Source organism: Ciconia boyciana, chromosome 11, assembly GCF_034638445.1.
Source record: "Ciconia boyciana chromosome 11, ASM3463844v1, whole genome shotgun sequence".
Classification (NCBI taxonomy): domain Eukaryota; kingdom Metazoa; phylum Chordata; class Aves; order Ciconiiformes; family Ciconiidae; genus Ciconia; species Ciconia boyciana.
Genome location: NC_132944.1, coordinates 7,457,329 through 7,481,951, shown reverse-complemented (window position 1 = coordinate 7,481,951; position 24,623 = coordinate 7,457,329). Strand labels below are relative to the sequence as shown.

The 24,623-nt window shown below is 44.8% G+C and overlaps 1 protein-coding gene across 1 annotated transcript in view; it reads right to left on the bottom strand.

Annotated features, from left to right (window-relative positions):
* DNAH1 (dynein axonemal heavy chain 1) overlaps positions 1-24,623 on the bottom strand; it is a 76,948-nt gene that overhangs the window by 48,279 nt on the left and 4,046 nt on the right. The window contains exons 2-20 of the mRNA XM_072875777.1: positions 23,545-23,794; positions 22,615-22,687; positions 20,004-20,178; positions 19,338-19,494; positions 18,665-18,797; positions 16,923-17,084; positions 16,132-16,384; positions 14,715-14,872; positions 13,665-13,876; positions 12,138-12,436; positions 10,973-11,123; positions 10,190-10,383; positions 8,631-8,856; positions 7,867-7,986; positions 6,987-7,069; positions 5,408-5,549; positions 4,168-4,323; positions 2,974-3,172; positions 846-1,099 (exon numbers count right to left, since the gene is read on the bottom strand). Coding sequence (XP_072731878.1) covers positions 846-1,099; positions 2,974-3,172; positions 4,168-4,323; positions 5,408-5,549; positions 6,987-7,069; positions 7,867-7,986; positions 8,631-8,856; positions 10,190-10,383; positions 10,973-11,123; positions 12,138-12,436; positions 13,665-13,876; positions 14,715-14,872; positions 16,132-16,384; positions 16,923-17,084; positions 18,665-18,797; positions 19,338-19,494; positions 20,004-20,178; positions 22,615-22,687; positions 23,545-23,754 — 3,357 coding nt within the window. The 5' untranslated portion in view covers positions 23,755-23,794. The remainder of the gene's footprint in view (positions 1-845; positions 1,100-2,973; positions 3,173-4,167; positions 4,324-5,407; positions 5,550-6,986; positions 7,070-7,866; positions 7,987-8,630; positions 8,857-10,189; positions 10,384-10,972; positions 11,124-12,137; positions 12,437-13,664; positions 13,877-14,714; positions 14,873-16,131; positions 16,385-16,922; positions 17,085-18,664; positions 18,798-19,337; positions 19,495-20,003; positions 20,179-22,614; positions 22,688-23,544; positions 23,795-24,623) is intronic.

The window sequence follows — 24,623 nt, the reverse complement described above, 5'->3', positions numbered from 1 at the left end:
TCCACAACTCTCTTAATGCCCCTCTCTAGCAAGTGACAGATTTTTGCTCTTGGATTCCACTGGAAACTGCAGCTGTGTATTTAATGCATGACACACTCAGCAACAGCACGTTTCCTCTGCATTGCCAATGGGCTCAATACCTCAACGCTGTCCTGAAAAGAACACCTTGAGGGGAAAAAAGGGCAATTTCATCTCCAGGCCCATTTATGCTACTACATGCACAGAGGCTGCCAGCAAAGTGCCTATTAATGATTATGGTTAATGATGGCTTTGTAAAAGGGGTAGCTATCCATTGGGAATTTGCCTGAGATTTCAGAGAACAAAAGCTGCCAGAAGGTAATGACTTTCAATCAAGACCATCTTAGGTCACATCCAAACTGGTGAACTGAAGCTGAAAGACTATCTAACCTATGAAACTCCAGAGCCAGCAAGTCTTCCCTGCACGGTTACTGTGTTAAAGGATTTGCCACCTCCGTTTCCAGTCACAGCTAATCTCCCTGACATAACGTTTGAATGGCAGAATGCAGACAATCAATTTATTTTAACTTAAACAGTCACTAATCCCACAGTGAGGTGTAAGACCCAACCGGTGGATCAGCATAACCATCAGGAAGCGCTGTTATGCTACAACTGAAATTCTATGCAAGGCGAAATGACTTCTTCTAGTGCATGAACTCAGTTGCATGGCCATTGCTCCCCTTTCTAAGGGCAGCAGCCTTTTTACTTGTGCTGCAGAATGTCTCTAATGCTCTGGGACAACAGAAACATCACCCAAGGCAATGACTGCCTGCTCAACGGAACCATATTTGAGAAGCAACCAAAGACACAGCAAGTCCTCTCCTCACATTCTCAATGGCGTATTCCTTGCCAGCTATCTCAGCTACTTTGGTAATGCTCTCGATATGGTCCAGCAGGTTCATGTCCAAGCAGCGACCAACTGTCAGATTGGGTTCTAGCTTGATATCGATGTTAATATCTTCCGACAGCATCTCCCAGTGCCGGTTTCTCATACCAGGATTGTGCAGCCCTTGAATTAAGGGGACATACAGTCTGAATTCTTCAATCTTGTCTCGAAACTCCATTGCCACACCCTGGCAGGCTTTCAGGGAGAAAAACAGAAGAACATCAGCAACAACAGTGTGCTAGGAAGTTCCTGAAGGCAACTTCCTCAAAGTTGTCTAAAGCCTGATGTGCTTGTAGACACATGGTATGGGGTAGGTAAGCAGCAGGCGAGTGCACTGGAAAATGCAGGTTGAAGTAATGAGGACACAAAGGCGCTCTCTACGCACCTACTAAGCAAGGATTCAAGCCCACTCCCAGGAGCAGACCTGCCTATTAGCCAAAAGTCTGTTACAGGCAAGTCCACACTAAACAGAAGTGTGCCTTAGCCTAGAGCTCACTGGAAGACGAGAAGCCAACAAATTTAATTCCTTAATATGGGCCCAAGCACAATGAAGCCCCATCTGCCAGCAGATATTTTAGAAGATCCAGTCATATTTCCAAGATCTTCACTTCCTTAACAAGATTGGGCTGCGAGTTATCTCACACCCCAGCTCAGGCCGTCCTAAATAGAAGATGGACACTATACATAGGAGCTAGAAGTAGACTAGGATCACAGCCAGCTATGGAAATGGAAAGCATGCAGGAGAGGCCCTACCAGCCCATGGCCACGCTAGAGCCAAAGGTACTTCTGCTTCATAGGAAGGACAAAGTCAAGAAAAGGGCTTTGCTCTCTGGGGGCATCCTGGAAGCCCACGTCTCTGTTCACATCCTGCCCACTGTTCACATCCTGCCCTTTTTCAGCTTGTGCTATTGCGAGTAAAGCAATGGACAGGCAAAGAACATGGGACTTGCTTCCTTTCCAAAATCTGGCTACAGCATGTGCCTCCTTTTATTGCACCCTATGTGGTTGCATTGCACACTCACAGCAAGGATGTGACCACCTCACACTCCCTGCTGGGTGGTATGCAAAGACAAGGCAGACTCAAGGACGAAGCATATATTTTACCAGGTGGCAGGGAATATTGCAATGAATATGAGCAGGTATTCTTAGTATTTCTGTTTACCATAATGATTCATAGTTACTCACGCATCCACTCATCACCTCCTCCATTGGGGCTGATTCATGGCATTGTTTAAGAGCGAGTTCAAGTTAAAAAGGATGAATCAAAAATCTCCCACTGCAAAATATATTTCAATCTAAGCCATCTGGCAGGAGATTTTAGAATTAGCTCTAAAGAATGACCAACGCATCTCTGAGAATCATGGAATGGGAAGTTAAGCTACAACTGAAGTCTCAATTCCAGCTTTACTAGAAGCCATGATTAAAAGACCTTCACATGAATTACAAGGGCTGGATGCGATCATCTAAACTTCACACACATTCAGGCAGGCAGGAAAATGATTATTACATTCCACAGATCATTTCCAGATTTTGCAATTTCATTTTACTCATAACAAAATCAAGATCTCTTCTGGCTTTCCATTAAATTCATTGGCCAATAGAGAAAATAAGATTGGCCAAGAAAACAGCACTTGGAAGACCCAGATTCAAGTTCCTTTGCTGCCTGACTTGCATAAGGGCTTAAACCCACAAGCCTAGCCACTGGGCTATATAGTAATTCTTTATGACTAGTCTGGATTATTTTACTTTATATAAATGAGTAAATATTAACTGCAATGTAAGAGGGTGGCTTTTATTTCAGTACTGTCTTGGGAATTAGGTATAAAAGGGATTTGCATGTTGTTTCCATGCCAAACTGGTACTTCAAGCAGCAAACTAGCATCTAGATGTGAATCATCATAGTTCCAGAAAAAAAGTGGAAAATAACTTCGCTAGCATTTTCTCAGCTGGCTCTAATACACACACATCCACGTGACATCCTGACAATCCCTATTCAGAGCAGTCTGTGACATTCCTCACATCAAAATGCTGATATGCACCAACCTCCTTTCCCCAGACTGCTTATCTACCTGGTGAATCCTTGAACTGCTTCACGCATCTCTGCATTGTCTTAAAAGAGTCACTGACATTCTTTTCTAGCTGCTCAGCCTCAATTTCCACGAGAGGATCATTCATCCAGCTCTCATACCACTGCATCCAGTCTGACACTGTAGTCCAGAGATCATAGTATGGCTGGAAGTCCTTAACCATCCTGGACAGCTTACTGTACTTTGGAAAGAGAGAAAAAGCAAGCATAAGCAACAAGTGTATTCTCCTCTGGATGACAGCTTGCATGTCAAAAGGCCAAAAAAGGCACACCTCTTTTTTGAACCTCAAGCAAGCAATGAGAAAACGCGTACTTCAAGAGGATGTATCAGACTACCTTCTCCTGGGACCACAATATAGATTCCAAGGGAGAGCAACTAGCAGAGCTGGGCTTTACACATTCAGGTCAAAATGCATCCAGCGGAGCTGTGCCTGCACCACGTGCGTGGCATGGAAAGCACTCTCTCCACTTGCCTCTACAAATGCTCTGCTGCAGAATGAGGAGATTTTGATGGGCAGTCCACACACAATCAGTGAAAGCAACACTGCACATCATATCGAAACTTGGCTCCTTACAGTGAAGGAGAAGTAACCATGGACTGAGTGGTAGGAAAGAATCACATGAACTCCACTTCTACTCTGCAGCCAGACTAGGCTGGACGTGGATGACAGTGATTCATTGGCAGCTGAACAGCTACAGGCAAAATGAGTATTTGCAACTATATAAACTGTTGCCTTAGGAGAACATGCTACGCTTCAAGCCCAGCCAGCTGCCTGCACACCGCTATGCAACCACTCTCATTCATGTCTGTATAACTGCAGTAATAGCCTTACAGAAATTGATGCATCTTAACTGCTGCTTCAAGACCTTCCCCATTCAATTCCTCCTCAATAACATTACTCAGATCTGAGTGTGGGCACCCAAAGTCTCTCACAGAAGGGGCAATATCAGGCCCATGAACAGCCTTCCACATATGCCTGGGATCAGCTCTTCTGCAGCACAGTGGAGTGACAGAGTAGTGTGGTCACTCTACAGGACCACGGAGCAGTTAATCAGATAAACTGAAAGAGCATGAAGGATTCCTTCCTGAGGAATTGTGTCTCATTATTTGCTGTACCTACCGCCTAGAAGGCCCAACAAAGATTAGAGTCCTGTAGGTACAGGACCTGACACTTACATTAGTAATCTTCATCCCAAAGATTCTTTCCCTGTTGTTGTAGAGAATTGCCAAATTCTGAAGCTCCTTCAGCTGCTTCCTGACCTCCCGTGCTTTGTTAACCAACTCAGGAGCTTGGTTACTGTCTGCCTGGATGGAAAATCCACCTACAGTCAGCTGGAAGAGAAAAAGGCAGGCATGAGGTGTGGTTCTGAAGCTGAGTGCTGCCTCTGGAGATCTCAGCTTCCTGGTGTGCTCTTTGTTACATTCAAAGGCAAGATTTTTATGCTCACAATTTCATCCCCTAATCCAATTCCAATTCTGTTTAGACCACAATGAAAGTGGTGATGAGAAGCAATAACCACTGGTCAGGTGGTTGAAAGTGCAAATGTGATGACCAGCTGCTTTTCATCTTTGTGACAATAGTTAATTCCTGAGGAGTAGGAGCAATGAGTCTGTGCGCAAATTTCTTGCTACCGAATTTATACTGTCATTAGTTACGGAATCAGTGAAGTGAAAATGAGAGCTCTACTAGGTCACTCAGTTTGTTTCCAATAATTGTTTAACAACATATGTCCAGGGCTTCTCTAATAACTTTCCTGTTTTGTTGGTTTTGTTTTGTTTTGGGTTTTTTTGGTTGGGGTTTTTTTGTTGTTTTTTTTTTTTTTAAATCCAGTGTTGGAGTTATTGTTTTGGGAGGCTATTTCCAAGATAATCTAAGTCACTAATTACAGCCTTTCCAATATGGCATTTTTTTTCTGTACTTAAGAGTTTCTGGTGAAAAGTAAAATTCAAACTGTTTCAGCAGAAACCAGAGGTATCTCAGCTCCAAAACTCTGCTATTATTTCAGGGTCTTTCACACGAGATGAGTTCCATGACTGAATGCTGTATTTTTTCCCCCTTGATAGCAGCGTATCATGGGAGATGCTCTGCAGGGAACTGAGTACACAACAAAGAAAAAAGAGATGCATGTGTTGCCCAAGCACCAAGAATCGGAATATTGTATCTCGATGAACACCTTCCCAGTGAAAAAACAGTATTTCTGCAAAAAGTATTGTCTTTCACACCAAAATTAAACTCTTAATCAAAAGCCCAACTTCCAATAAAAAAATGGGGGGGAGCTTGGCAATTTTTCATCCAACAATACATTGACCTAAAAACTCATCTGACTAAAATCTCATCTGAAAGCTTCCCACCTGGCTGACCACAAAAGCTTCAAGGTCCCCTTCTCTGGACAGGTTATTGTCAGGGGCTTAATACCTGCATTTCTTCCAGTTTGTCTTGAAAGCCATTCTGATCTATGACCTGGATTTTGCGAAATTTGTCTTCATCCTCCAGGTGCTGGAGCCGAATGGACTCAGCTTGCATAGTTATTTTCAGCGGCCAGTAACTTGCAGCCCACCTGCACTCACATGATATAACAAAACAAAACAAACAAAAAAAAAAAGGCGGGGAGAGACAGAGAGAGAGAGAAGCTTTTTGAGCATATGTTTGAAATGCTGAAAATAACAAAATGAGAAAGCCAACTCCCACCAAACAAGGAAGCTTTACAACAACAGAAACACATGTGGTTTCAACAAAACATTTTTTTCCAGCTTGTCTTGTTGATATGCAGTCCTTGTGACTAGGCTATTCAATTGGAGAGGGCTGGGGAGAAGTGGAGGGCCTTTTTAAAAGGAACAAATCCAGTATGTTGCTGAAAAGCTAGGAGACAGCAAAATAACAGTTGGCATTCAGAGGGAATGTCTGTCTTTGAAGGTATTCACAAGGAACTGAAAAAAATGGGGTCAGAGTCTTGGCTTGTGGCTTTTCAGGGGTACTGAAAAAGCCAGCCTCCTGTTAAGCAGGGCAGCGAGGGGCCAGGGTAACCCAGATACAGTGAAGCCCTGGATAGCAAGGCTTCTGCAGAGAGCCCTGGGAAGTGCAATGCAGATACAGGAAAGGCTGCACAAAGTGGCTGCTCACGCCAAGGCAGGTTTCTTGGTTCTTGCTCAGCCGTAGCCCATCCATTACTCCATTTGGACTTGTTAGCCTGCGTGCAACGCCAGATGCAAGCTTTGCAGCATTACACTCGAGGTCACATCCCTCCCAGCGCCTGGGGATGCAGCAATCTCCTACTAGCTCTGCATGTGCCAGGTCTGGTCAGTGGGCATACAGCTACATCTACGCTAAGATGTCCTAGAGCTGAGCTGCTTTCCTGCAGCTTCTGTGGGGTTTTTGCACTGTGCATCCCATGTTTCTAGTTTCAGGAGCACTCTGCAGAGACTCACTCAGGTTGACACACTGGACCAAGTCCATGTCATACGAGAGGTGCTTCCAGGGCTGAGCTGACTTTAGAAGCTGTGTAGCTGTGTTTGTGAGCTGACTCTGCTACTGGGGCACAGTCAGGCCCCAATCTGAATAACATAGCCAAAGATAAAGCTAAGAGGGGACTGTTTGGAAAAGAAATGGAGTAACAGTACAGGGTTCATGTTCCTTCCTAGTCCCAAGAAAACCCTGGGAGCATTCCTACCTTGGAAGTGTTCATTCAGTTTCAGACACAGACTAAACTGTGCACTTTGAGACCTTGCAAATGTCTCCAAAAAAACAAGAGAAAAGAGCTTTAATAGGTTAAACAGGTTAATAGCTACCAGTTTGCCTTGCCCCAGGCCAGAAGGCAGCATGAACCCACACTTCTTCTCTATAAACTTCATTTCAAGAATTCAGTGCTCATATAGCCCGAGAGGCACTTAAAAGTTCTGCTGGAGGTCTTGACAGACATATAGCCCCTGAAGCACTGAGAATGGTAATTGCTGCAAAGTGTCCCACTTTGACAGTGAGAGAAATGCCTTGTGCTCACTTGTCATTGAAATCTTCTTCAGTAAGATTGTAAAGGAATTCCTCCATGACCTTGTAATCTTCCATGACTTCACGAATCAGTTCCTGCACAGGGTGAGAGAAAGAGACAAAAATTAGACACCTTTAGACCATACTGATTCCAACTCTCTGGTGTATACCTCATTTTCATGAGGTGCCTTTGAAGGGCGTTAGTCACACAAGCTTAATATGATGGAGGCTGCTTCTCTGCTGTGTGAACAGTGGGAAGAGATTTACAACCCCTTGTTCTGCGAATGATCACGCCATCATCACCCTCTATTCTATATGAATGAAAAGAAGTGTGACCTAGTGGATAAAGTGCTGGACAAAAATCGAGTGTTTTGGGTTATCCTCTGGGTTCTTTCCCTGACATGGACAAGTCAGCTTACAGCTTGATGCCTTTGTTCCAAATTTGTTCAGCTGGGAGAAGACCTACACTTCAAATAACTTTGAAGTAACTCGGCACTAGAATGTCCTATTAGAAGAAATATGTTAACAGCAATATGAGCATTTGGTAGCAGAAATACTTTCTTGAAAACAACATTCATTTTTAGAAGACAGCTATTCAGTACACAAATGCAGAATGGATCATGAAGGTAGCAAAAAGCACACATAAGTCTTTTAGGCAAGATTTTTAACTGCTATTGTGTTTTGCATAGATATTTAAATTCATGATATGTGTATTTAAAAATACAAATCTTAGGAATTACAAAAATACAAAGCCAGGAATCTTATGGCATTGCATGCAAAGACATCCAAGCAAAAAAACTGGAGTTCTGTTTCTGAGACACCACACGTTGCATTGACAAATTTCCTCCTCCCTTCCCTTGGTGTCCCCTATCCATCAGGAGAGCATGCCCTACCTCCTGCACAGCCAGCTGCTCAGGGATTCCCTTCATCCACTCCCGCAGCTCAGCCAGCTCCTCGATGCTGTTTGGTTTCTCATGCATTTTGCAGCTGATGGCTTTATATGCATCACAGATCTGCAGGAGGACACAGCAGAGAAAAGGAAGACCATCAAAAAGTCATTAATTGCTAATGGGCAAACTGGAAAACCTGCCACGATCCACCCACTTCCCATTTTGAAGTGGTCTAAAGCGATGAGTACACAGTCTTGTTCTGTCTTTTTCTTTCCACAGTCTTTCTCCATCCATCTCATTTGAGCTCAAATGGAATGAGACTGCCAAAAAAAGAGGAAGAGGAACCGCAGGTATGTAGCTGAAATGATGACAATAACAGATTTAGACAACCCTCTGGCAGATGCACTTGTCTATATTCCAGTTATCCTTAGAGCAAGCAGAAGGACCTTCCAGTTGTCTACTAGGCAGATCTTTTCAATCCACCCACACATTTTTACAAGATGGCAGGGTCTTGAAGAATTTAGTCTCAAGAGATACAGCTTTCAGGCACATAATTTATTAAGTATATTTAATACTTGATTTGGTTGAATCTGCATATCTCCCCTCTAGTCGTTTTTTTAAATAATCCCTCCGATGCAATCTCTAAAACATCCTCATTAATGTGGCCTCAGTTACTGTCTTTTGGCCATTTCGCAAACACAGTGTCTTCAAAAGCAGAAGAGCAAGACAAGACACTGACAGATAATCTATTGAACCAGTTAACTTACATTCTCCACCTGCAAATTGAGGTTTTTAGCCAGTATGTCCAACATGGAAGTGGCAAGCGCTTTGTATTTTTTGGACAGATTTTGCTTAACACCTTCTATGCTGACATGGAAGGGACCAATGACAATAGAACTAGGTAGAATGTTGTCCAGGTTCTCCTTTTCAGACAAGTGCATGTTTACTATTCTCATCACCTCCTGGGCAGATGGACATTGCTCTTCGTAGTCTCTGTAAATAAAAATACCAACAAGAAAAGGTAACATAGACCTTAAGATTATTTGAGCATCCAGGCTGTTCGTAGGATGTCCAGACGTGTCCACCCAAAGGATCAAGACATTAAATTAATGAGTATGTTTACTGTTATTAAAACACGCATCTATTTGAATGTATACAACTTTCTGCAAGCACAGACTGAGAGGGTACCAATGCCTTCTAGACCTTACAAGTAAAGATATGCCTACATAGGAAGTGAGGACTGTTTGTATCACAGACAAGTACATGAGCGCTAGCTTTAACTGAGCATAGGAAACTATAGTAGCAAAGACATCCCATGTAAAGTCCATCTATTTTGGTGACCAGCCTGCACTGACGGCTCTGCTTCATTGTCTTCAATGCTACGGTTACCAACGCCAAGCAGAGGAAGCCAGGCTGCCTATGCCTACCTGCACTGCAGCTACACCCACGTAGAGGTGTAGACAGGCCCCCAGTTTCAGAAGATGTATATGCAAGAAGACATGGAACTGGTATGTAGCTGAGGAACATTATTGGGGAGCAAGGGAAGGGACGCTCAAATCCACAACAGGTTTTAGAGCACAATAGGTGTGGAGTGGAATAAGAGCACAAAGTATTTTAGCTGCAGAAAAGGAGCAGAAGAAAGAGATGAAAGAGGTAATAAGGCAAGAGGAGACGGAGAGACAAAATGAAAGCACTGGTGTAAACAGGGCAAGGTCAGGAGGCACCTTGGGGGAGGGCAGGCACTTCAGTGTGTTCTGGGAAGAGACAGGAATTTGTCAGATGGGATTTGTAAATTGATTAAGCTGGAATAACAAAAGAGAAAAAGGGCTTCATTCCCAGTGTTTGGAGAAAACATGAGGCCTAAAAAGAAGACCATTAAAGTAACAGAGGCTAAAGGACAGCATAGGTGCACAGAGTTTTGGCAGTGAAAACAATGAGGCTGAAACAAAAGAAAACATTACTTTCTACAGAATGTTATCAGCCTGAACAGATGCTATTTGAAGGAGGTCAGAGTCAAGTATGCTAACTGGATTTTCAAACAGGATGAGTCATTTTTAGGGCCATTAATATCTCCAATTACACTTATAAACATGACAGGAATGTGACTGCTGTCAGAGGCAGGAAGAAATTCTCACTGCCACCACCAGTGTCCTCTAAAAGCATGGACCATTGCCCATGGCTGAAGGCTGCCTGATCTCACATCTGAGGCACATCACGCACATTTGTGGTCTCAGAACAGGTCCCGCATTCTCAAGCACATCCACACAACGGCTTCTGAAAAGGCTTGCCGTTTGGGTTAGAGGTGCCCCTGTCAGAAGCCACTTACCTTAGGAAGTACTGGATGTCATTGTTATTTAGCTCTAAGAACTTCTCATATTTCTTGGCATAGGCTTGGAGAGGGATCAGTGCCTTTTGAATGGCAGACCGCATAGCCTCACGTAGTTCTTCCACTTGTGGTTCGTGCAAGCCCACTGAGTCCAGCAAGGGTGTGCCTGTGATAAGTATGTTCTCCAACACATACTGGAAGAGGAAGGAGAGAGGTCTTTCAGGACTAGCAGAGCTAACCATGCCTCCTCAAGAGAAGGGTGAGACAATCACTAGTGGCACCATTGGGAAGTCATGCAGTCCATCCTTTTACATTGTGTCAGGACTTGTTTTATCAGTTTTCCGTTGCCCGCCCCTCCAAGGAGGAGGATCTAGGGAGACAGGTCTTTCACAGTAACAGGCAGAAGGATGCATATGCAGAAGAGATCTGGACCAGACTGAAATAGCACTGGAAAAGGTGCTATTTCCTTTATGAGTCTGCTTTTACCACCTGCCATGCGCTTAGGGCAACCAGGCTACTTAGGACATTTCTCCACAGAACCTGCAGCACCAAAGCAGAGATAGCAACCACATAAAATAGCTACAGGTTTGGGGAGCTTGAAGAAATCTTGTCAGAATAGAACTGCATTAGCATAGTGCTGTGCTCAAATTAATTAAACTGGATTCCCAGCTACCTACTTCTGCAACTCTCTCCCTCAGTACAAGCTCAGGGGTGTCTATGCCCAGCTGCAATGCACTGAGAAGACTTGCACAGCTATATCACTGTTGATGCAGAAGAGTTCACCTTCTCCAGCTGTGGGACAGTGTGAGTCACCAGGATTCCCTTGTCAAACAGAGAAATGAGGGACTTCTCAAAGCTCTCCACAGGGGGGCTGAAGTGAACACCATTGCTGTCTAGCACAAGGTCTGTTACAAAGAGTGGATTCCTTTGAGGCCTGCAGTGGGAAGACATAAGGAAGAACAGGGATGCTTTTTGAGACAATGGCACACAACTATATTGCTCTGGTGCTGATACTAAAATGCTTACTGGACAAGAAAGGAAAGCAGAGGAGAGGAGGACTGTCCCATGCAGACGAAGGTACAAAACACTGCATTCTGAATTTACCAGTAATGACATCGAGAACTCTTGTCTATCAAAGGCAAAGGAAGTGTCAGTCATGACACACCAGGATCCCCAAAAATCATAACCTTATGCTGAGAATTGGAGCTGCTTTACAGAAAAATTGCAGATGTTCTTCAAACCAGGCATTCAGCATCTCCAATATACTCTTAAAATGGACCTTCCAGAAGTTATATTCAGTATCTCCCAATCTTGTATGTTACCAGCATGGCTCAGGATCAGCTGAAGTCAGTGTCAAGACTGCCACTGATTTCAAGGTAAAAGGCCTCATGTGAGTGGCAGGTTTTTTTTTCTTTTCTTCCTGTTTTCAATTTCTAAACCTTCCTTTTTAATACCATGAAGGACAGAAATTCTTAAATCAATACCCAAAGGAAGAAAATTCTAGGCACTGTGACAACCCGAATTTGGTATGCTTTAGAGATCCCAGGCCAGATCCTACTCCCGAGCTTTAATCCAAGAATGGAATTAAGCAGCCATGCCTCCTGGTATTCTTCTTCCTGGCCTCCAGAAAAAAGCTAGTAGTAATTATTTGCTCCCCGGAGAATGCTGGAAGTGGCTAATCTTTAGAACAGTATGTCAAAGTAGCAGACCATGGTTCTGATGGGCTGCCTCATATCACTAACAGCAACTTGAAATCTGTACTAACAGAGCAGCCAGCTCTGTCATTCTTCCAGACTCAGGCAAATGTGTCAGGTGGAGGACTGGGGGGAACAGCCCAGCCAAAAGCCCCTATACTGTGCAAAGCTTCCTTGCAAAAACAGTAGTTAGAAAGACAACGGCACTACACTTTTCTGCTCTTTCCACCCTTTTTTTCCTCTCTCTTCCTTACCTGTAGGGACTATTGATGAGATCACCTCCCCATTCCATGTCCTCTGAGCAATTCAGGATACCACGGCAAGCATCCAGCAAAAGCTGGGTGAAGCTAATCAGTGAGTTCTGGACCAGATAGCGCACAGAGTCCTGAAGGATGAATTTGATGCGCTTCATCAGCTTATGCAGTTTGGACATCTGGTAGACATCCCAGTGGCTCTGTTCCAGGTTGTACCAGTCTTTGCCTGCATCTCTCAGGTTGCTCTCTACTGCAGTCTTTAGAGTACTGATCCAAGTATCCTTGAGAAACACCTGAACCTAGGGCAAAGAAACAACGCAAGCTGTGTAATCCTCCAAGGGCTGATGGGAAAGGAGTATGGTGAGGTTAGCTGCTAGCTGGGACTGCTGGACCTTTCTCTGCTGTGAAAGGTAACTTCTCTCAGAGCTGTGGCAGCTAAACAGTAGCTCTCAAATTCATGCACACACACGTGCCATCTGAACCTGGCCATACATCTCCTTCACTGACAAAAGACCTACAAAAAGAAAGCCTGATATTAAAAAGCGGGAGTTCTCTATTATTTCCTTTTATACACAATGTTTCCTTTTTGTTCTCTTTTCTATAGAGCAGTATCCCTGGAGCTGCCTGTGTCAGGGTCCCTCATAAAAAGTTGTGTAGACAGTATGATGAGCAAGTAAAGGACAAATTGTTGTCTTCTCTTGACAAGTGAAGAGAAAGAGGGGAAGAAGCCAAGGGCAGCAGCAGTCTGCAGTGTTTTAATTTATTGAAATACCACCAAGTGTCACTTTTGCTCCACGGGCAGCTGCTGTTTGTGTGTAATAAAAAAACCTCAGTCACTGAGTGGATGACAGCACTGCCTAGCTGAAACAGCATGGGACTGGGAAGGACCAGCACATGCCCTCAGCCACTGATTTACTGTGTAACCCTGTGCAAGCTACTCTGTGCGGCCACATCCAGCATGCAATGTACTGCCCTCATTTAGAGGCCATGAAGATCTTCTGGCAAGAGTTACCACAGCGTTGCAAATTTTTGTCCCAGTCTGTCTACTGGCATTGCAAGCAGACTAATCTAATTAAGTACATAAAGAACAGTGTAGAAAAGCATTTCCCCCATGAGTGCTTCAGGAGGAATCAAACCTCTTGTGCCTTGCAGCTAGAGGGATGGGGAAATAAAACCAAAACAACTGGAAACTTTTGAGTGCAAACCAGGACAGTTATCTGCATGGAGACCAGGAGGAGGAAAGAAGGGCTGTAGCCCTATGTGGCTACTTGTTCAACACATGACTAGGAGCATGGTCAGCATTGACTGATGCTAACTAGGGGGCTATGGCTCTTTCAGCCCATTCTCCCCACATCCCAATAAATTTGACACACACATGCAAATTCCTCCCTGTCGCACCCATAATGTCTCCTTTGAAAGCTCATGCGTTTCCAGGGAATCGATCTGCAGCTGCTGCATCTGTCTAATACACGCTGACAGCTCTGTTGGCTGCTCTATGTGTTCACCCCCCATGCTTCCTCCACTCACCTGAGTGAAGGTCTGGCTCTGGATCTGTTCAAACTCCTCCAAGCAGACAGGCTTGGCTAAGGTTGAGTTAAAGAGAGACGTGGTAGCTGCCTTGTTGCACTCATCTTGCACCTGTGTAAGGAGAAGGATGACTTCTGGCCTGGTCAGGAGTGAGACAAAGTTGAAATCTGCTTGTCGTTCATCAAAAGGATAGTCTGGGATCCAGATGAGCCCTGGCACCGAAAAAAACCCCATGTTATTGCCTGAAATGGCCATCCCAGCTTCTGTTTTAGACGAAGAATACAGCTCCCTTTGGGATAGCGCTTGTGAAAAGGACTCTCCTGTGATGCACAGGCCTTATCATGTAGCAGCTTCAGCAGATGGCTGGATGAAAAGAGAGCCTCTGCCCTGCAGCAGAGACTTTCTGCAGCCTCCCATTAGGGCGTGAAGGACTGTCTTGGTGCCTGACCTTCCTGAGGCCTTGGCTCACGAAGTTTCCATGAGAAAGAACATTGGACTTGAAGAATCTTCCCACTGAGGCTTCAGGGCACAGCTGAGTCATCTCATCTGTGAGAGGCCACTTGTGAACCACCTCAAGGTGTTCCAATCTTTGGAAGATCGAAGTGCACAAAATATACCCCCATCTTTTACTGTGGTAATTTTCCTCCAGTTTGGGACTCTAAAAGAGCCTGAGCCCTCTTTCACACCTGAGGTACACCACAGCTCTGCACAGAAAATGGAAAGTGGCCAGCCCCAGCACAGAGCAGAGCAGAAGGCAGTTAAGCTAATTACACTGCCTTGCATTTGGTGTCATTAAGGGTTCACTTGCAGAGTTACTGCAGCTTAGCTGATGGGTGGTAATGTGTTATACTGAGGTAACATGAACATGCAAATATACCCTAAAAAAGAGCAGACATACTCAAAAATCTCATATAATCTCCTGCTGCTGCCCTTTATGAACCCTAATCATTAACATGAACTTGAGACTTTCTACAACAAAGCATGAATCCTGTCAAAGACAAGAGGTCCTATAACCATGCCAAGTTCAAACTGCTTCACTGTGTCCCGTACCTTTCTCTGGTACTTTCTTCTCCTCTTTGTCTGGCAGGGTGACATAAGAAAACGTCTGAGGTTTGGAAGTGACGACTCTGTCAAAGCTGATCCTGTTCATGGTGCGTTCATAGTCTAAACTCACTTCTTTCTCCAGGCAGCACATATGGTCTAACATCCTGTTACAAGACATGGAAACAATGATAACCCATGGTGTCTGAGGTATGTATGTAGCTTTACTGCAAAACCCGCCCTTCACTCACTCCCTCCTGGATTTGCTAACCCAGAAGCTCACCTACTACTGCATGCATTAGGAGAGCTGTGCAGACAACGCAGCAGCCAGCAAAGCCACCAACTAGACATTTAATGACAGAGGCAAGTGGGGACCTGGGGCTAGGACTGCAGCCGTCTCAAGTGTCTTTTCAGATCAAAGCAAAATTTCCACTGGGGGTGTGCAGGGGGAGCATTACAGAGGGGAGGGGAAAAAAACAAGAACTGAGGAAACCAGCTGGCAGTTCTGGAAAAGTTGGACTATCTGAGCTGTCCTCCCAACTGCCACCTGCTGAACACCTCTTGAAATCAGTCTCCTCAGCCAAAAAATGTGTATAAGTGCTGAAACCCTGCTCTGTTTGCCCTAGGAAATCATCATCTTTCACCTCAAGCAGGCAGAGTACTTTTCTTTATACCTATATTTCTGCTCACAAACAGAGACTAATTACTCTCCTACTCTCTAGTTTAGACTGGCAGACCATGCAGCCCTTCACACCTTCCTGTCTCTGAGCAGGGCAATCAGTCATGGCTGATTCCCAGCGACAACACCAATGGCTCATGATTCATCAGCCCAGGGACGCTTAAAACACCTTCCTGATATGAACTGCATCTCAACGAGACACTCGATTATATCCAGGTGGAGATCTCCTGTTCTGTTTGCTTCACGCTGTGCAGATCTTCTTTTGATTTTAGCAGCTGTTAATAAATAGAAGAGTCACCAGCAGACAACAGCCAACTCTCTGGAGACAGCTGGTGGTCTGCAGATCAATTCAGCAATGACTGATCTGTTCCCTGAAAGCACAGGGAGACAGCAAGGTCAACCATGCCATTTCTGTCCAACCTTCCTGCTACTGAAGGCCACTTAACTGCAGGTGTGAGCATGGCTCAGTGGATCTGCATATGAAGTACATCTACTTCATCTTGGAACACTGACAGATCACCCATCCTGTACATGTGTCCCTGGGGCTCTTGTCCTACCCACTTCTGATGACACTCTGCGCAAGAGGGTGGTGTGCATGTGCACAGGCTGGAGGGCAGATGAGATCCACCGTCTATGAGTTGGATGCTCAAGATCTGCCTCCATTGCCACTTGTTTTGTAGCCCTATGAAGTCCTACAATGTTAATGGACTGAAGGCTGAGACTCCAGATATGTACTTGATGCTTTACCTCTTCTCTTTCCTCAGTTTGGGAGAATGCATAGCCAACAGCTTCATTCTCTGCAGGCTCTCCTCGCTGATGCTATTCAGTCCATCTGTGGGCATGCAGTCCACATACAGGTGATACAGTAGCAGCGCCTGCATCTTCTTACGCGAGCTGTTGGCAGAAACTACCCGCTGTGCAAACACCTGGGGATCTTCGGCCAGAAACAGTAGGCAAACTCGTGGCACCCAGTACTGACATGACAACAATGGGGCTCTTCCTGGGAAATTAAAGTAAAGCTTAAAAAAGCCTACAGGGAAAACAAAACCCAGAACAGCTTGCAATGCCGACAGCAGCTTTTTATTGGACAATATAATTGGGCTGGCTTACTGGAGATCAAAATGAGGGACCAAAGCTGAGGACAGCAAGGGACAAGGAGCATGGTATTAGCAGCATCTCCAAACCTTTCAAAAGGGGGGTACTTCATCTTAATCTGTTCACATTCACCCTCAAAATGGCATTGGCCCAGAAAGACCATAATTTAACTTTTCTTGAAGGCAGGAAAGATGGGAGACAGAGGAAAAAAAAAAGGTATCTCCAAAGAGAAGGCCTCAAATAGGTTGTCAAATTGAGGTGTGGAGTTTTCTCCCCTGAAGGTTTTTCAGGACAGGTGAAGAGATACATGTCAAGAGTGATAACAGGGAAAAGAATTAAATTACTTCTTGATGTCCTTCCCATCTCTACCTAGGACCAGCATGGGTAATGGACTGGCTCTCAGAGCATACGCCAGGTCCCGAAAGGCCTTACTTGAAACACACCTTGTGGAGTTATTCCTCCATTGAGGATGGGTCTCCCTTCTTCATCCTGCACCAGCCCATTCTTATCTGTTTTATGGACCAAGTAGAGCTCTGTCTCCTTGTCATAATCCAGAACACCAACATCAATCCACTCATAGATTAACTTCTGGCTTTTGGGGTCCTCTGAGAGAATCAAGGATTAAAACAGGGTTAGTCCATTCTCTTGGAGGCTACAGCAAATGGACTTTCCTGATCAGTGGTGATGCTACGGTCAAATCCATTTACTAGTTTGAATCTCAGTCAATCTCACATAATGTCTGCTGTGATCAACTAAATAATGAACTCAGGTCTTACAGCTTAGCATTTCCAACTGTTTGCACACACCAGAGCCCTCCATTTTCCTCCTCTTACCTCTGTGGGTTCCCTGTGGACGATTCTCCCATCTCCTGCTTCAGGCACTCCCACTCACTCTTTGCAGCCATAGTCTCATATTTGGATCCCATATCCCCCTACATCCTCTCTTTCAGCCCATAGCTGGGGACCCCTCTGCCTTCCAATTCCTTCACCCCTTGATCCAGGGCCCTTCACTATCCACATGGGCTCTGTGGGAATCCCATTCTCCTTTCCCATGTAAGGCCCTAGCTCTGTGTTGCCCTCCACATGAGTCCTCATTCTTGTAACTGGGACTGGGCGTAAAACCCTGTGCCTTCTCCCCCAGTCTATTATTTCTCTGGGTCATGCCCAGGGCATCTAACTCTTAAATGTTCAGATCCTCTTAAATGCTGGGAAGTGCCATCCAGACAGATATATATTTTTATCGCTATCAATATAGATACAGGTCAGGACAGCATTATACTGAAGTTGAGAATGGATGCTGTTAACCATGGGTCTGAGCTATAGGAATTTGCAACAGTGCTGACACTATACAGATGCCAGTGGTTTCAGCTCCCCCAGGGCCTAAGGGGTCTGACTACTCGTGTGCAGAACAGTCCATTCAACCTGGGGAGTGATCAGGTGCAGTGTTCCCCAAGCCAGCTGCAAGCAGAACTCAGCCATCACATGCTGGCTGCCCGAGGATCCACACAGCTTACGTTTTATGCTTAGGTTTTGCAGACAGCCAAGCCTCTGGAGGTTGCCCCAGAGCTGCAGTCAGTATGCATGCCAGTTCCTATGATTTAAAGCCAGTGCAGACGTGTTGATATGAGCTGCAGCCAGTATGCATGCCAGTTCCTATGATTTAAAGCCAGTGCAGACGTGTTGATATGAGCTGCAGCCACAACTGGACATCAGTACAGCTGTACCTAGTGATGCCTTCTCATTGGGAAGGCTCTGAGTGACAGGAAAACAAGAGATGACCACATCACTTAATTTGCCCCAGATTTACTACTTGGCTGAACTTGACTTCTGATCCTGCACTCGCAGTGAAATCTAGGCAGAATATACCGTGTTCAAGCTAACTAACTAACTTCATGATGATACCTACATATGAATAAAGTAAAATTTTGACTGTACTGACTTCCAGGCGCAGAAAGGAGGGCAAAAGGCAGAGGCTACTTCTAAAAAAGCAGAAACAGTCAGTCCAGGGCAGGACTGACAGTCATCGAGATCCCTGGTCTCTTGCTCTGTCTGCTGAGCCTGGTCAAAATGAGTTATTGCTTTTCTGCTATTCAGAGCTGCATCAGTATCTACATGCTCCATTCTACTGAATGGGCCTGTCAGTGTTAGTGTTGCCTCGCTTGAGCAGTAACTCATTCAAGCTTTACCGTGTCCCAGTACATCATCTGTAGGTAAAAGTGCTTTTCCAGGCACTGGCTTTCTATTGTGAGATCCTGGCTCCAGTCCTAGCGAGATCCACTCTTCTGGAGTTCGACAGTCATACTCGTCATTGTCAAATATCTAAAAAGCCAGGACATGAGTGAAATTAAGTCTTACTTCAGAGAGAAGAAAACACCTGACACAAAATTTCATGGGAGGAAAATTAACATGCAGTTCCTAAATGGGCTACAAAAAGAGAAAACGGTCCAGGTGCAAAAGCTGTGCTGATCTTTGATCAACAATCTTCTCCCAAACAGCAGTATCTGTAACTCTAGCCCTTTCCTAGGGAGCAGAGACACCACCTGGAGAGGTCTCGTGCAGTAATACTGCTGACTACCGCATCCGGAAGGAAACATGAGACAACACCTTTTCTTTGGACACACAAATGACAGTGAGGAGCACCCTCAAGGACTATTAGTTCTGAGGCACTATTAGTTGTGGGCACCCTGCAGATGATGCTCAGCACCTTGTAGAGATTCTTCAGGGCCCAAAACTGCTCTGAAGCATTTCCTTGTTTTATTGCTTGTTGTATGAATGATGGCTAAGTGTTCTGCAATTCTCAGAAACATCCTGTGGTATAAGCAATGAGATAGATCACAAGTGCCAAACACGCTCTCTTACCTTTAATGGGAGGTAGATGGGAAAGATAGGATCTTTCTTCTCCTCAATAGTTGGCATATTGTCAGGATCGCAGTGCCTTGGCATCAGCTGATTGGAGTCTATCCCCTTGCTAGCTAAGAGCTGAGCAATATCCAAGGTGAGATAAGTCCGTCTTCTCCTGTTTTGAATCAGAGGGGGAAACAATCACTTAATGCGCCTAGAAGGGCTCCCATGCCTGTAACTCCGCTTTTTGATTGTGTACCCCTATGAGCAAAAAAGTTTCTGAGCGCACACAGCATACATGTATATTTCTTCACCTATAGAATAGAATAGTTCAGTTGGAAGGGACCTATAATGATCATCTAGTCCAATTTATAAATTATATACATGTACTACTGTACTAATATATTATGTACATTATAGAGCATACACAAAAATAGAAATTAAAAAAGGATGAGAAAAAGATGAAATAAACACTATTTTAAAAAAATATTTTCTTCCCACACCCCAGTGAATTGTCTTGTGCAGTCCCTGCGATGCACACACCCCACTTTGGAGACCACTGCCTTAGAAAATAGTATTTTCCTAAAGATTTTTGACATGTCATGTCTTGAAAGCAAAAATCAACACCCTCATCTGCTGTGTCCATTCCGTAATGATGTCTCTAGCCACTTTCTGGTTACTTACCTCTCTACCTCAATCTTCCGAGGGCATTGCCCTGGAAGCCGTTGGAAGGCAATCTGCACTTTGGGCTTAAATGATTGTACCGGGAAATCTGACTTGATGAGGTTCTCGGTGGTTGGTCCAATCACCTGCTTATCCAGGACACTTCCAAAGTCCTCAGGTATCTTGAAGGTTGTGACTAAGAGACAAAGAGAAACACACGTCTGAAACCACCAGACATCACTCTGCTTTACATTCACATACACAGAAGGATTGTGCTATCTCCTGGGTTGTCTGCAGAAGTCACTTCACTAGTTTTGTGAGAGAAATCAAGCAGACATCAAATGGCAAACAGAAAGGAAGACCTTTTTTCCTGCTGCAATATCACTATGGTTTTCCAGTATCAGAATGATGGCATAGAAGAAGCTTCTACTGAGAATTAGTCATGCACCTTATTAGGAGGTAGGGCACTGACCTGGCTCTAAGGAGCTCTGTTCTGTTCCCAGCTTTGCTACAGACTCTCTACACAATCGTGGGCAAGTTACCATCTCTAGTGCATGGCTTCCCTCACTCTCAGAAAGGGGTGGGATTCCCCTGCCTCCCTGGGGTGCCCTGAGACCAAGAGTCAGTCGTAGCTGGGAGGAACTCAGTCAAGATGGTGATCAAGGGCTTATGAATATTGCAGGAGAGAACAAGCCGCTCAAGTCATCTTTATGTGCTGAAGTCCCTATTCACACCTTACTTGGGACAAAACTCTCCTCAGTTTTTGCTCAAGCGAACCTCCCACTCGCATCGGCAGTGGTGTGAGAAAAAATTGAGTTAAACAGCTAACAATCTCACGATTTGGCCAAATGTTTTCAATGGAAATTTGGACTAAGCAAAAAGCATACATTTCCAAGAACTGGCTGAAATTAAACCATGTCATTTACCCCATAAATAAACTAAACTGTTTATATTGCTAAACAAGCCACAAATAATAGAACAGCAGCAAACTGGGAATTTGAAGCTTAACCTAAATTAAGTAATTGCATGCAAGCTTTAAAAAGCACTATTCCCTAGACAGAGCTAAGCATTGAGCTAAAAATAGATTTTAGTGGAGTGAGAGCTTTTCATTTGATGAACTTTCACACTTCACCAAGGAGAAACTTAAGGTTCTGGCTCATAAGCGGGTATTTTGGATGTCAAGCTTTGGACCCATTCTTTCACCCTGCTCTGTGTGCTTCTGCTTGCGTCATGCATGCGACCCCTTGATTTCAAAACAATTGGGCAGAGCAGCCAATAATGCTGAAGCCAGACACGTTTCAGGATGATCAGGTACAGAAAGGGTCCTCTAAGAGGTCATTCCCTTGCCCTTCTTAAATGGCCCCTGACACAACCCTCGTAGCTATACATTGTCTGCTTAGGGACTAAAGGAAATAGCCACTGAACTGACTCCTCTCTCTACTCGCCTCTCTTAGGAAGGACTCCTAGCCTGGAATAAATAAGATCCTAAACATTTCCATTGTCCATACCAACATGCATGCTTACAATAATTTCAATGAATCCCTAAAATGCAGAGGGTTTACTACAGCTCCTTTAGCCTCATGCATATCTCTTGCTTGGGGTCTTTACAGAATGGCCCTGATTTATATTTGTTGTCATGGAGCACAGCTGTTCCAATTTTGTCACTTCATTGTTGCAAAATCCATGGCACCATCCATTATGGCACTTTGTGCACTATCAACTATTTATGTCAATACTTAGTGTTTCATTTGCATTTACATTTCCAGCTTGATAGCTTCTTCCCCCTTGAAGAAGCAGCAGATCATAAATAGAGATCTGTCTCCACTTGTTAGGGATGAGTCTAGCTTGTCAAGATTCACTTGAGGATGCAGTCATTTGTCCTCACTCATGAAAATAAATGTCACTTCTAAGCACAGGAAGGTGGTTACCATCTTTCTCTAAGACTAAAATCCTCTCACATGCACACTTTCTCCCCACCCGCTGCCAGTCTATGATCCATATCCCCAAGAGTGCTCTAGGGGCCAGGAGAGCGCTGGCAAACCTTTCGACCATGCTCTGTTCCTATATTTGAGCATCCATGATACAACAAGCTCTTGTAAGCAGGTGGGACCAGCAGCTCTGTATACACAAAGACCCCTTGCATCTAGGGAGAACAAGCCACTCTGGGGCACAGCTGGATGCAGAATGAATAAATGAGAGGACCATGATTTTGGCTATGGGTACCTAGATCCTGAATACAGCTCTCCCAGGCAGGTCCCATTTTCACAGAAAAGGGGCATTGCTGGCTCCATACACAATGATAATGCATGCAAATAGAGTGCTCTCCTGGCATATAGCCCATGGGACCAAACTCCCATAGGCAGCAATGCAGTCTACCCTGGTGGGATATATCCTGGAGAAAAGGGAGCATGGTTTTACCACCCAATCAGATCACTTTGCTCCACCTCTAAATGAAATTCATTTTTCATGAGACATTCAAGCAGCTCAGCATCATTCCTGGCACTGACAGGAGAATAAAAGCAGAGCACTAACCTAGAGTCATCAGCCTAGTTCCCAGCGTGCTCACTATAAGCAACCGTAAGAGTTATGGCCCCATTTCCTGCCACATCACATTTCCTCTCAGTATATTTACCTTTAGGGGTGTGCTGCTCGAGGTCTGCCTGTCTTAGGAAAGCGTGGTACATACGGGGGCCAGCACAAACATCCTGAAATGCAGCATGTCAGGGAAGTGTCAGAGATAACAAAGCACAGTTGTAGCACAGCAGGAGGGTGGGTTATAGAGGTCCAGAGAGAAAGTGAGACTGACTTTACCAGAGCTTTAGGGACAACTGAGACTGTGAGTAATGGTCAGAAAAGACTCAAAGAGGCACAAATACCTGGAAACTTCAGCCCAATGCACAGAGGTTTAGGACGAGAGGAAATGGCCTCAAGTTGCGCGAGGGGAGGTTTAGACTGGATATTAGGAAATGTTACTTCACTGAAAGGGTTGTCAAGCACTGGAACAGGCTGCCCAGGGAAATGGTTGAGCCACCATCCCTGCAGGTATTTAAAAGACATTTGGATGAGGTGCTTAGGGACATGGTTTAGTGGTGGTTTTGGCAGTGTTAGGTTTATGGTTGGACTCGATGATCTTAAAGGTCTTTTCCAACCTATACGATTCTGATTCTGTGATTCTGAGGTGCAGGGGATTTGTCAGCAGAGTAGAGGCTGATGTCAGCTTAAGATGTGGACTGGGGCCTGATTAGGCAGGCAGTCATTAGGGTTTTACTTCCAAATATCATCTACAGTCACAACTACATGCCTGCCCTGCCATGCTGGCATCCTAAACCTGAGCAACATCATGACAGTGATAGCACTGGCCACTGAGAAAGGCAGCACAACTATGATCAGGAAGAGCCTAATGGCTTCACTTTGTAAGGGTCAAGGTCTTGCACAAAGGCCTCTGACCAAAATGAAGGGCTAGGACCTGGAGTGAAAGCTGTATTTCTCCATACCAGGTGTACCATAGGTCCTTCCATTTTAGAAGGAAAGTGGTAGAAAAAGAATTGCTCTTTGCACTTACCCCTGAGATGTTGGAGGCTCCTGGAGTGAGGACATCAGCATAAAATGTCTTTTGTCTAAAGGCTGAGTATTTTTTTGACCCCTGGTTGCAGCTATCAGGAAGCAACAAACTCGTTCCTGGACTGCAGGCCCATGAAGCCTCATTGCTGGTATCGGGAGGGTTGGGACTCCTACCCAGAGAATTCGTCAAATCCTTCTTTGCTTTATCCATCTTCTTAGGAAAACAATGCTGTGATGCAACCCTGGGCTCGCTGGAGTGGAAAGACATTAAGCTTGTTAAACACTGTACCTTTGGCGCTCCTCCACACCCTCCCACCACGCTGGATATCATTGACTTGCTAAGATGAGTGAGTAACAAGGTAGGTTCGATCCCCTGCTTCGATACCAAGCTCCTTCGCTGCCTTCATGACCTGAGGGCCATTGGTCTCATGTGGCTGACTTGATGGCTCACTAACCCCAGGGAAAGAGAGTGCTTTATTACTTCAGATGGATTTTGGAAGGGGAAAACCAGCAGTACACACATGAAAAGCTGCTTTCCTGAAGCAGCAGGGGCTTCCCAGATCTGTGGCAGCATTCAAAAGGCTGCCAGGAGAATTTGAGTAAACTGGGACTACAAGAGAAGTGCTACTTTTGCTGTACCCAAATCCCTTAAAAACCTTGTCACACTTGACTCCAGTGGGAGTAGGCTACAGCCTAGATACCAACACAGCTACTCCCAGGTGTAAAGTCTGACTTTTTCATTTAAATAATTCAGGAGAGATGTTTAAGCATCGCCTAACGAATATTAAAATACAGCCAGCAGCTCCCCTCTCTCTCCTCCTGCAGGGGATATTTTTGCTGGTGATCTCAGCTCACAAATAATTTCTACTCTTCCACCTTGGGAGACTCAAGTCCAGACAAATATCACAGCTGTAGAGCTTTATTTTATAAAAACCTTCGCACACTGAGAGATACTAATTAAGAGCAGCCCTTGGACTTCTGGCATGATGATAATGCAACCCTTGATTTTAGACTTGTCTAAACACAGAGATGACTACTGTAACTAATTAGTACAGCTAAAGTGACACAAGCCCCTCTAGC